The 12,216-nt window shown below is 39.3% G+C and overlaps 1 protein-coding gene across 1 annotated transcript; it reads left to right on the top strand.

Moving 5' to 3' along the window:
- The first annotated feature begins 3,966 nt into the window (after positions 1 to 3,966).
- LOC310934482 (uncharacterized protein) lies at positions 3,967 to 5,882 on the top strand. Its single transcript, XM_083898214.1, has 3 exons — positions 3,967 to 4,186; positions 4,317 to 4,415; positions 5,202 to 5,882. The coding sequence occupies exons 1-3, from the start codon at positions 4,010 to 4,012 to the stop codon at positions 5,346 to 5,348; spliced, it is 423 nt and encodes a 140-aa protein (XP_083754340.1). The 5' UTR covers positions 3,967 to 4,009; the 3' UTR covers positions 5,349 to 5,882.
- Positions 5,883 to 12,216: the final 6,334 nt, after the last annotated feature.

Genomic DNA, 12,216 nt, shown 5'->3' with positions numbered 1-12,216 from the left:
AATAGGTTTGATTAATTAATTAAATTTGGGTAAGTTTAAGTACCGCACAGCAAACTTAAAATAGTCATCTGCAATGTGCTATTGCAGATATAAATGTTATGAATCTTATTTATATGTGCTGTGCTTCACTGCTATGTAATACTCTTCAAATAGATGCCAAATCAAGTTGTTTTTTCGACCCTTTTACGGACAGTACGGTTAAAAATAATCATCAGACATTCGGTGAAAATCAAAAAAAAAGTTCAACTTCTCCCGACTTTTTTTTTTCCTGATCTCATTCTTTTATATGGTACATGATAAGTTGTAATATTTTTTGTTTTAAACTTGATCGCAAAAATGGTGGACCAGAGAGAAATTGGTTCGAGTGTTTTATTGTTTTTAATTATTTTTTTTTCCTGATCAAACTGCACAAGGCCGATCTCAGACGGGCTCTGGGGCCTGGAGATCTGGACGACTTTTTAACCACTGATCAATAAAACGAGTGCAACACCAAACGACGATGCTTGGTTATTGTTTTAATGTCATTAGTCGGCACCTTTTAAGAGAAGGGATTATCAGTGACGTTGCTTCACGTCCAATGTAAAGTAGATGCAATTAATCTGTTTGCTTTTTAATTAACCACGTAGTCGGAATTATTCAAATCGTGTTTCATTTCCTTACCCTTCCATTGCTTGTTGTATCTGCCCAACAGTGCATGACGTTTATGTCACTGTGTACCAGCATGTTCTGTATCTGATTTGTCTGCCCTGCACGTCCTCGATGTACAGATGCCAATTAATTCTGTATATTAGAAAAATAATGCGTGTTGTGTATTTGTCAGAGCTCATCACATCCGACATGGGTTCTAATTATTTATCAGCCATCTTGAGATGAGTAATTCTGAAGGCAAAATAACAAACACATATGGGTACGTGTGGTACCAGAACCTGTTGGTATTTTTACGTGACTGTTTCCTATGTGAGACTGCAGAGCATTTTTTTTAATGCAAAAGGCAGAAAAAGAGACCAAAACACTTGGAGCTTCAGCTTTTGTCTTGGCTGCATTTAGCTGTGTCAAAAACAAGTATTCCAAAGAGCAGAGCACTGTAATTATGTTTTGCCGTAAGATGACCCCAGATGCACAAAGAAAGCACACTGTGAATAATCAAACAGGGTTTTTTTTTTTTTGAATACCAAGATCAGCTCCAGAAAAACAACACATCGCCTGCTCGTTCAATCTTACCATGCCAGTGCTTTACATTTCCAGTCAAAAATGATGGGAGGACTGATCCACCACTGATCCACCACTAATCCACCCCTGCCCCTAGTAATTTCCTTGAAGGTATTACTTTGAAATTAAATTTTCAGAAGCAGGTGGAGTCCTCTGACTGTCTCCGGGATCGTAGAAATCCCCACACTAACCTGCCCCTCAGGACCAGCAGCCAAACCTGCACCATCACCACCACCACCACAGCAGGCCTCGGCTGGACACCAGACAGAGATCATCTGCAGGAGGGAACCCAAGAAGAGCTCACGGTCGGTGACTGCGTGTGTGGTCGATATTCCGGCGCAGAAAAGAATGCAAAGGAAATTGAGCAACTCGAGGAGGTAGGTTTTTATTTTTTTCCATTCAGTCAGTTCATGTTTGTCTTGATTTCTCCTGATATGCATTTTTATCAGCACTTCCGCTGCAGTTACTTTCTTTTTTTGAACATTATGTTCCATTATGTTCTGAGAAACCCTATCTCATTTTCGTAAATGCATTGCAAGGGAATACAGAGTGAGATATTTGACTGTAAAAGCTCCCTCTCATCTTCTAATCACCAGGATGGAGCGGGCCGGCTGTCAGAGAACGACGCCACACCACGTCGCTTATGCCACGAGAGAGGTGAAACCCACGAGTGCAGGACATTTCAGCATCACAGAGCTCTCGATGCTGGGTCTGGCGGTCTCCATGGAGACCCTGTCCACAGTAGCAAGACGTCCTCCATCGCAGGGCACCAGAAATCTTCTCTGGCATCAGAAAAGACCCCTCCTCACGAATCATCCACCTCCCAAGTGCTATTAAGAGTAAGTGCACACTGTATTTTTCCTTTCATACGTGTCAAATTATCTCTGTGAGGTCGCACTAAGCACTGCAGGAAAAGCATATTGATTGTGGCTATTTATGGCTAATTCCATGTTTTGATCATATTCTCTCTGTTGAGTGTTTTTTCACTCCACAATTTGCTCATGCCGTCATCTGTAATGAGACAATTTTGTCAGTTACAGATTAAGTTGTCTGACCAGAGGGGCTGTCTTGGGATCAGTATTGCTGGAGGAAAAGGATCTCTGCCTTACAAAGACCGAGATGAGGTTCGTCCTGGTGTATTGGTGTAATATTTATCTGCAGCCTTGATTTTCTTTTGTAAAACAAAATGTTGTGTTTGTGTTTGACTAACATTCGTGTTTCCTTTCAGGGCATTTTTATCTCCCGCGTAACAAAGGGGGGTCCATCAGAAAAGGCAGGGATCCATGTTGGAGACAGATTACTGGAGGTGCGTCTCTGTTTTTAATGATTATTTTCAATATGGGCTGAAACAATTACTTGATTAATCGATGACAAAATGAATCATCAACTATTTTGATATATAAAGAGTTTAACCCTTTAAGGTACTACTCAACCATTTGGTTGACCACACTTAAAGTCACTATATCTCATTGAAAAATGGAACTTGTGACTTGTTCTGAATGTTGAACTTGGAATTAATTATGCAAACCAGGTTTATTATGAACAGACGTCTCAACCGTTTGGTGGAGGCCTGTATCTGAAATACTGAAGGGTCTAATTAAAAATAAATAAATAATTGATTGTCGTTATTGTTATCATAAGTAAATAAAATAAAAATAATAAAAAAATGCAAATACATTTTTTTTCCTTTGCTTTTTTCTTGGTGTGTACCTTAAAGGGTTAAACAACTTTACTGATTTCTCAGCTTCTTAAATGTGGATATTTTCTGGTTTCTTTGTGTTGTATAACAAAGACATCTTTAAAACTGAATCATTTTGGTTTGTGGACAAAAACAAGACATTTGACAACATCATTATTTCCAACTAAACAAAACTATTACTCTATTATTATTTGTTTTGTGTTTTGTATGATGTTTTCTCTGTAATGTTGTTGTTGCTTATATAGTCTGTAATGTTTAGTATGTGTTTTATTTTCCCGGGACCATAGATGCAAATGAGCTATTTAGCCCGCTCTGCTATATACCCGGTTCTGTACATCATGGTCCCTGTCAAATAAACTAATAAACTAAACTAAATTAAATGAATTGAGAAAATAATGAACAGATTAATCAATTATGAAAATAAACATTAGTTGCAGCCCTAATTTATTTATATATATATATATATTCCTGCTGGTGTTCCCTTTGTGGCCAATAGAGGGCGTCACAAGATCAGCATGAGGATATGAAGCCAACGTGAGGCTGACGCACAGAAAATGTGGTCTTTAAATTGGTAAAGAGTAAAATTATTAGTGCCTGTCACGGGAGCAGATCAGCCACAGACATTTGAAGAGGGCAGGGGCTCAAGTTCATAAAAGGGCACCTTGTCATTAAAAAAACGTGCAATGCTGTTGATGTTTAAAACGCCTACAAAAAAAAAAGGTTTCCACAAAACAAGTGTAAAAAAATATTTACTGCTGCCTCAGGGAAATAACTTGTATGCAAATTAACTGATGAGAATTGATGCTAAGGGCCAAAAAAGTCTTTCAAGTGCCTCAAACGGCAAATGTTGACGTTGAGCATCCCCTGAGGTCTAGCTGTGTGTGTGTGTTTATGGCGTAGATAGACATTCAGAAACTGTGTGTGTGTATGTGTGAGTGAGACTATGGTGCCACTCGATCCTCCACCTCTGACCCCTTGCTCCCACTTTCACCGGCCGCTAAATATAAAAACGCATCCTCTCAGGTCGACGGGCTCCACATGCAGGGGGCGACCCACCACGAGGCGGTCGGTGCCCTCAGGAATGCTGGGAGCTGCATCAAGATGAAAGTGCTCAGAGAGAGGCTGCTGACCGGGGAGGCTTGCGAGCGAGACGAGCCTCGTGACGCTCTGGACGACGACGGCTGCAGAGTTCAGAGAAGCAAGCAGTCCAAAATTGAATGTGGAGGAGACTGTTTGTTGAAGAGAACTGAGGTGGCTGTTTGCAATGGCAATGGCATCGTAGGTGGTTTATTCCAATCAAAGCATCTTTTACTTTACTTACTCTAAATGCACCCTGATGTAAATCATATCAATACAGCATATTAACCTGAATGCACTTCTTTTTTTTTTTGTCTCCTTTTTATTTCAGTCTGATATGAAGAATGACCTGAACTTTACTCTATCTGAACGGGAGGGAGATGCATCAATAAAATATGACTCACTTCAAGTTGGAAAGCACACAATGACAGTAAGCAAACACATCCTCTAGTCTAGGTCTAGTACAAGGCTATTCAACTTAAGGCCCGGGTGCCAGATCCAGCCCTTCAATCAATTTGGACCGGCCCACGGCTCAATAACCCATAAATAATTAATGTATTCTTAAAAAGCCAATAAAACCGTAGCTTCACCAATTGCTGGCACTTTGCGACACTTCACGACACTTTGTGATACTTTGCGTCTCTTTTTGGCAAATACTAGTACAGCTGTACTTTTCGGTCGCCTATGTATGTACCAGAATATTTTGCACTATGAGCCAACTGTAGCAGTTGTACATGAATATAATTGGTACTGTTACTTATATTTCTGCAAAAATAGCCTTTTGTGGCCATTGCACCTTAATGCAACTTACCACTAATTTTGTAAGAGCTAATTGTGACTGTTATACCCAACTGTTGGTGGTACTGTAACTATAACCTTTTTGCACTATACGCAAATTGTATTGTACCTGAATGTTGGTGGTTTTGTTACTTACCTTTTAAGCACACAAATAGCAGCCATTTCAATAAATAAGTGCTAAATAATTTATAACATTTTGTATCTATTTGTATCCGTTTACTGTACATGCAACACCAAATAGTAGTACAGGGGTTGACCGGCCCTCTGGCTGGACAACCTTCCGAAAAGCTGGCCCTCTGGAAATTTTAGTTGAATAGCCCTGGTGTAGTATGATCATTTTTGCATATCATCTACTCAGGATGAATAATTATTCTCCTTCCTAATACAGTTTTTTTTTTTTTTAATCTCTGGCAATCAGATCCCACGGATCATCCTGACTCATCCCTCTACATCAGACGAAGATGTAGAGCTCTTGACACAAAGCCTCGGCAGAGAGCCCCTGCATGACTTTTACGTTTCTGACAGACGCCCCGACTGTTTCGATAGCGCTTTCTACCCACCGTGACCTCAGTACTACACTCATGAAAGACACGGACTGTTATTATCCACGCCCTTTGTGCTCGATAAGCACTGAGGCGCTTTATTCGGTGATATTTTTGGAGAGTTTTGTCACTTTTGGAATGTATTTTTCATCGTCATTATAAAGCTTTCAGGCTGTAAAGTTGACTGCTGCTAATAGTATTTGGCGATGTGGGCAATACAAAGACTATTTTTTTTTTTATAATCAATGAACAGTTGAAGCTTGAACAGACATCTCCAACATCTTAATGAAATGAATGATGTACTTTTACATGCACAGTCCACTGATGGATGCTGCTGGCTACCTCTGTTTCACATCATGCTGCTCTAAGCTTATGGGTGTTCTGGTAAAAAGCCTTCTGACGATGTGATGCCAGCAAAGTCTTTTTATAGTCTCCTCTGAGATAAACTGGTACACGACCGAGGAGACAGCAGGGAGTACTGAGACGTCATGTGATCAGACTCTGTGCACAGAAGTCAAACACCTTAAACCTAGACGGTAGCAACCATCGATGTCAATACTTGCCTTGTGTAGTCTCACAGCTTTTATTATTTTCACGGTAGCCGTTCAATGTCCACATTCACAATAAAGTAGATATTTATTGTTGCAAGAGGCTTTTCTCTTCTTTCAGTACAAGGACAGACACCGAAGAAATCTGTAATACAATACAAATGTCTAATATCTTTGTGGACAGTGCACTATAATACCTGCTTTTGTCACTGTTTTCACCCTCTCTATATAAAGTAAGGGCAAAAAAACACAATAGTTCAATCAATCAACCGAGTAAAAACTAAACAAAACATCGTCTTATAGCTGTATATAATGTAAGCTCAGTAAAAGAAAATGCTGAACATTAGAAAAGCTGATTTAATAACAGAATGCGAAAACTTCTTTGCCTCCATTCTTTTTGGAGCTAAGTGATAAACTAACCTGGCATGTTTGAGTTTGAGTCCGGGGGAAACAACTGCAAGGGAATTACTCAAACGCCGTATTGATTGTTTTTTAAAATCATGTCTGGTGTGAAGTTGCTTAGATGGCGGCTCATGGGAGGCAAAAGAAATGAGCTGCAGGCTGGAGGAAGGTTTTTGCACTCTGCAAAATAAATATCGAATCATTACATTCTACTTTACCGACTTTATCTATAATAACTTATGTTCTGTTCTGTTTTAGTTGCAGCCATCAAATCCATGGCCATGCAGTGGTTTTGAGCAGTGATAACTGTCTGCTGGCTGACGTGTCACTCTGTTGAAAAGAATATTGTATACGTGTGAAATGATATTCAGACACAATAACTGACAGGTTAGACTTGCGTCATGAGCTACGAGTCCTTGTCTGTCTCTGGAGGCGTTCATGTAAAGTCAGAGGGAAGACTTGAGGAGGAGGAAGTGCATCATTTTAGACCACTCTGGAGGAAGGCATGTGCAAACATACAATATGTGTATTATTATTATTATTATTAATATTATTATTATTATTATTATTATTATTATTATTATTATTATTATCACATATACTGCATGCAGTGAATTGACTATAGATGATTATATAGATATGGACGGAAAGATTTTGTGGCCAAGGTTGATAAAAATCTTCTTTCAAATGACATTTAAATGAAAATGCTAACTAAATATCCACACAGTGCCGGTAAATACCACCTGTCTTCTTATCATTAAAGCTCAGCGTGTAACATTTAGGAGAGCTGGGTGGCAGAAGACTAAATGTACTCTTCATAAGTATGTTTGTACGAATGTACAGTTGCTTTTTTTCATAGACGTAAAATGAAGCTTTTATATGTATGAAATATTCATGACCTTACACTGATGTGTCTCTACTGCATATTATTCATTTTGTGCTTTTACTTTGAAACTTAATATGCAATCATAGAAGAATACATCCTTTCTTATATGGAATATAGGAGATTCGATGCAACTAGTTCTTACACACTGTACATTTTAGGTAAAGGCCAATAATAGATAGCAGAATAGCAGGAAAAAAATATATTATTAATTTGGGTAAATAAAGGACTTTTAGCTGAATAGATTTGTTTTAACCCGTCCCATGACTTTAGTGGACACCATATTTGAGATGTGATGTGCAGCTCTCTGCAAAACATGCACTTGAATTACATGAATATAAATGTCCATGCTTCCAGGGATTGACCAGGCACCTGACTGTTGCCTATTATTTTTGGGGCATGCTGGGAAAACCTCACCTGACCCAGGGACACGCAGTATCCTCGAGGAGAATCTGAAAACAAATTCTCTTACCCATGTGGAATACTTTGGCTGACCTTCTGCAAAATTAATAATTGGAAGAATATAAAATACACTTTCTGCAGTGTTGTTTTGTGGCAAGCTGTGTAAATGCCCTTACTTACAGTAGGCACCGCAGCTTTTAAACATTTCATACACACGGCCAACTCAATGTGCGCTACATAAAACACACGATTTTAACAAAACCCAATAGTAATGAAAACTAGGACTGCATGCAGTCATCAAAGGACCCTCATGTCCCCACGCAAGTGTCCCTCACGCAAGTCTACGAAGACATATAAGTGTTCAGGGTCGGTCTCTTGTGTCACGTATGAAGACACAAGGCAATCGGTCAATATATGGCCGAGTTCTAGGGCACTTCCTGTTTTGGGGCAAAATGGTGGCTAAATACAAAACGGATGACTTCCTGTTGGGTCAAGTTTGTGTGCATTTACGTGTTCGGTGTCTTGTGTGACGTAGGACGTTTCAAGGCAATCGGTCAATGTATGCCGAAGCTTTAACGCGCTTCCTGTTTCGATATTCGCCAAAACGCAGACGGTCGTCGTGGCCACGCCCCTTTTGAATCGGCAAAAACTTTCGACAGCGTTTTGTCTTCGATTAGTCTCGTATGACAAACGCGCTCGGGAGCAAATTGCCAAACTGTACCAACAATCAAAATGGCCGACTTCCTGTTCAGTTAAGGCCGACTTTTTTGTTTGTCTTGTTTCGGGAAATTTCGGAGGAACTCAATTTTGAGCTCTGTTTCAGATATTTTGGCACTATATCTCATTTTATATCGCAGACCTGACCTCCGTGCAAAGTTTAAAGAGTTTTTATGCACGTTAACACCCTCAAAAATGACCCCAATCATACGAAATAACAATAATAGTGCTGTGCAAAAGATTAACGCTCGTTAACGCATGACACGTTTCCATGACGCCCTGACCGGAAAAAGACGCGCATGACGTCATGTTTACGTGCTGCGACACCGAAGTCCAGGCAACGTTTACCAGTTAGCTACGTTAGCTGCATTAGCTCCTTTTAGCGCCGTTAGCGTGCCTACAGTCGAACTGGAGCGGTCTGTTTATTAAACGAAAAGAGCAGCACTACAAATAACCAGCGTCCATGTGTACTGCGTATGTGTGCCTCTGTTTTTAAAGTTTAGCGTTACTTTACAGACTGATTTTAACAATCCGGAGTCACGTAAACATGACGTCACGCACGTCTTTTTCCGGTCAGTCGTCATAAAAACGCACCGTTAAAACGCTGTGGACGCGTTAACGTTTGAAAGCACTAAACAATAATAATAATTTGTGCCAGGAGCTGTTCGGGAAGGAATAAAAATGAATAGAAAGAGAGAAAGAAAACAAAAAGCTGGACTAAAACAGATCATAAACTATTATAGCGCAGCATAAAACAATAATTTGATTGAATATAATTGAAAGAATGTAGAGTGCAGCCAAATAGTAAATGTTTAAACTGCTTTAAAAGAGCTCAATCATAAGCACATGAGAATAAAAACTGTGCAAAAGTCTCAGGGTGCTGTATCACCGTCTTTGCCACTTTTAATTATCTGATCATTAAAATAAAACGGGTCAAGGTAAACGCATTCATGCAGGGATGTCAGAATCCACTCTCTGGCCAATTAGAAAAGTTTTTTTTTTTTTACACACACACACACCAATTAGTGATGGTGAGTTTGACCTTTGTATTTAACTCATCATTTTTAAATACCAGGAGTGAACACACTCGAACCAGGAGCACAAGCTGTGGGCAGCACTTATCTGCCCCCCCCCCCCTGGGGGGCAATGATGGAATTATGTGATCCTGCATCTGCAGAAAATAATGATTTTTTGTCCTTAATGAAAGGAGAACGGACAATGTTTTGAATGTGTATTTCTCTATAACGCGCGGCGGTACAAACATCGAGTGTATTGACATCTTGAGGATAAGTTGTTTTGAGCAGTCTTGTCAGGGAGGGACCGACGCCAGAGTGGTGAAATGAGAGGAGAGGCGATGAGTGGATGAATGTTAATGACAGCACTGAGGTCACTTGTGATGTACTTTTGTGAAGATGAGAATCTGAGAGCCTTCTGTCCCTCTGTCTGTCTCTGAGCTTGTTCTACCCTTGTTTCTAAGCTATAAAGCAGGGGTCTCAAACTCAAATGACCTGGGGGCCAGTGCGTTTCAAACGTGGTCAAGCGGGGGCCGGCCTGGAGAACAAAAAGTGGGTAAAAAAAAACAACTGATCACAATATTGCATCATAATATCACACATATACTATATGTAATACTATTAATGATGTAAAATGAATGTATTAATATAAAAAACAGACATTTATTTTAAATTACATTAATAATAGTGTGGACAACTGTATTTAAAATTCATACCAGGAGCCGTTTTGGCCACTGCCATTCGTGGCTCGGGCCCTAACAAGTGTATTTATATATATATATTGAATGTTGTATATGATACATTTAATAATGGGATAATTATGACCAAATGTCTTATTATTAGTGTAATACAAAATCAAATGTTTAATGTTCACGCTAACATGTATTATATTCTATCACCTCGCTGGCAGCTGGGCCATGTTTTCATTATAACATGATATTAAGTGGGGGGCCCCATGTAATCGATTGGGGGGCCGCCAATTTGAGACACCTGCTATAAAGTGATCAGAGTCTACTTGTAAGATCAATCTATGATTCTTAATTCTTAAGTCCATACAATATTATACTCTAAACCGGCAGTCGACCAAAGTGCTGTACAGAAGGGGGCACACAGGTTACACACAAAAATATGTAAATACACATATAGATAAGAATAAAAACAAGAAAATTACAGTAATCCGTAAAAACAAAAATTTGCATGTGCTCATTTATGAAACGCCAGAGAGAAGAAGTGGATTTTTAACCCAGGATTTAAAACTCTCTAGGGTCTGGGAGGTTCTAATATAGAGGGGGAGACTGTTCCAGAGGAAAAGGCCCTGTCAGCGCAAGACTTAAGCCACACCAGTGAGGGCTTCGAAACAATTAAAACAAGTTTAAAATCAATAACAGAGCAGGAGCCAGCGGAGGGAAGCTAAGACTGGCGTGATGTGGTCACGCTTTTTCTTTAGTTGCCAGAGAGAAATCGACTAGTTTTGAAAAGTCATTAAAAAAAACAAAAAAACAACATTATTAAGAGACTTCCTTTGCTTTTTTTGTTCACTTTGTCTTTGGATGTGAACGTGTTTGGATATTTCAGAAATTATAATATACTGTATACCAAAATTCTGAAGCGTCTGAACAATGTCCAAGTTTTTAATTGGGAAAAATCTGGAATATTTCAATGAGAAAAATACAAGCAATACCTTCCTATAATTGAGCTGCACATTTACACATCTGTGTTGAACTGTGTTGAATAAAACAATGGCCACTAATTAAAGTTTGCATCTTTGCTGGAGTTCATTAACAGCTCACATAAATGAAGACAATTATTAATTCAATTATTTATCGGCTAAAATGCTAATGACAAACATCCTTTCTGCAAAAGTTGATTTTCAGGATTAAATTAATAACAATCATTCACAGTGTGAAGACTTTAACGATTTGGCTTGTTGCCTCCGGAAGGTTTGATGCCCAAAGGCAAGTAGATATTTACCCTCTGGGGATTTAATATGTTTCTTTTTTAAATGCCATGTTTCTCATATAAAATCACAACACTCCTGAGTGTACCACGGCTAAAATAATAAAAATAATAGTGATTGTCTCTGTGCATGGTGGCTGCCACGAGCAGATGAAGGGAGGGAGAGAGGGGCTGGAAATAGACAAGAACAGCTGTGACGGCCATGAGGAAAGTGGTGTCGTTGTTGGATTAGCGTCCAGGCCAGAGGTCTGTTTTCACTCACTGACACGGTGACTGAATGCATGAAGTGAACGCATGCAAGACACTATACACTGGAGACATGTTGAGATGTTTCTGTCACAATTCTCTGACGGATGACGAGGACATTAGATTATCCTCAGGCGAAATCTGTATTTCTTTACAGAACATTCTTGTGTGTGTCGCTTTCTGACAGAGATGCCCTTTTTTTTTTTTCCATTTCAGTCTTGACTACAACCTGGTGAACACATCAGGTGACAAACGAAACAATCAGGGACTTTAAATATAATGAGCGTGATAAGGTAATTGTCACGTTGTTGACAATTGCATACAGTACGCTGTTCCTTTTCCGATCAATCAAACTTTATTTTTAGCACCTTTTTATGCACGATACAAAAGAAATCGTACGGTAAGATGAAAGGATTATGCACATATCACAAGAATTATATATATATATATATGTATATATATATATGCCTCTGTTTGAACGTAAACCCTTTACCCAAGAACACGTTTGTCACGTTGTGGCTGTTTATCTATAAAATACCTATATTATGGAAATAAAATAATCTAAATGAAGGAGATCTGTGTTGCTTGTTGTTCCCATCATGCAGTGTGAACATTGTTACTGGTGCCCTGGAGGCTGACTGCTGTCTGAAGGGGCTATTTGTGGCGATAATGTGGCTATAAAAGGAATCTGCAGGGTGATACTCTCACAACACCGGCACAGCAA

This window comes from Microchirus variegatus (genome assembly GCF_963457635.1).
Source record: "Microchirus variegatus genome assembly, chromosome: 11".
Taxonomy (NCBI): Eukaryota; Metazoa; Chordata; class Actinopteri; order Pleuronectiformes; family Soleidae; genus Microchirus; species Microchirus variegatus.
Note: the sequence above shows the minus strand (reverse complement) of the source record. Positions and strands in the feature narration are given on the sequence as shown.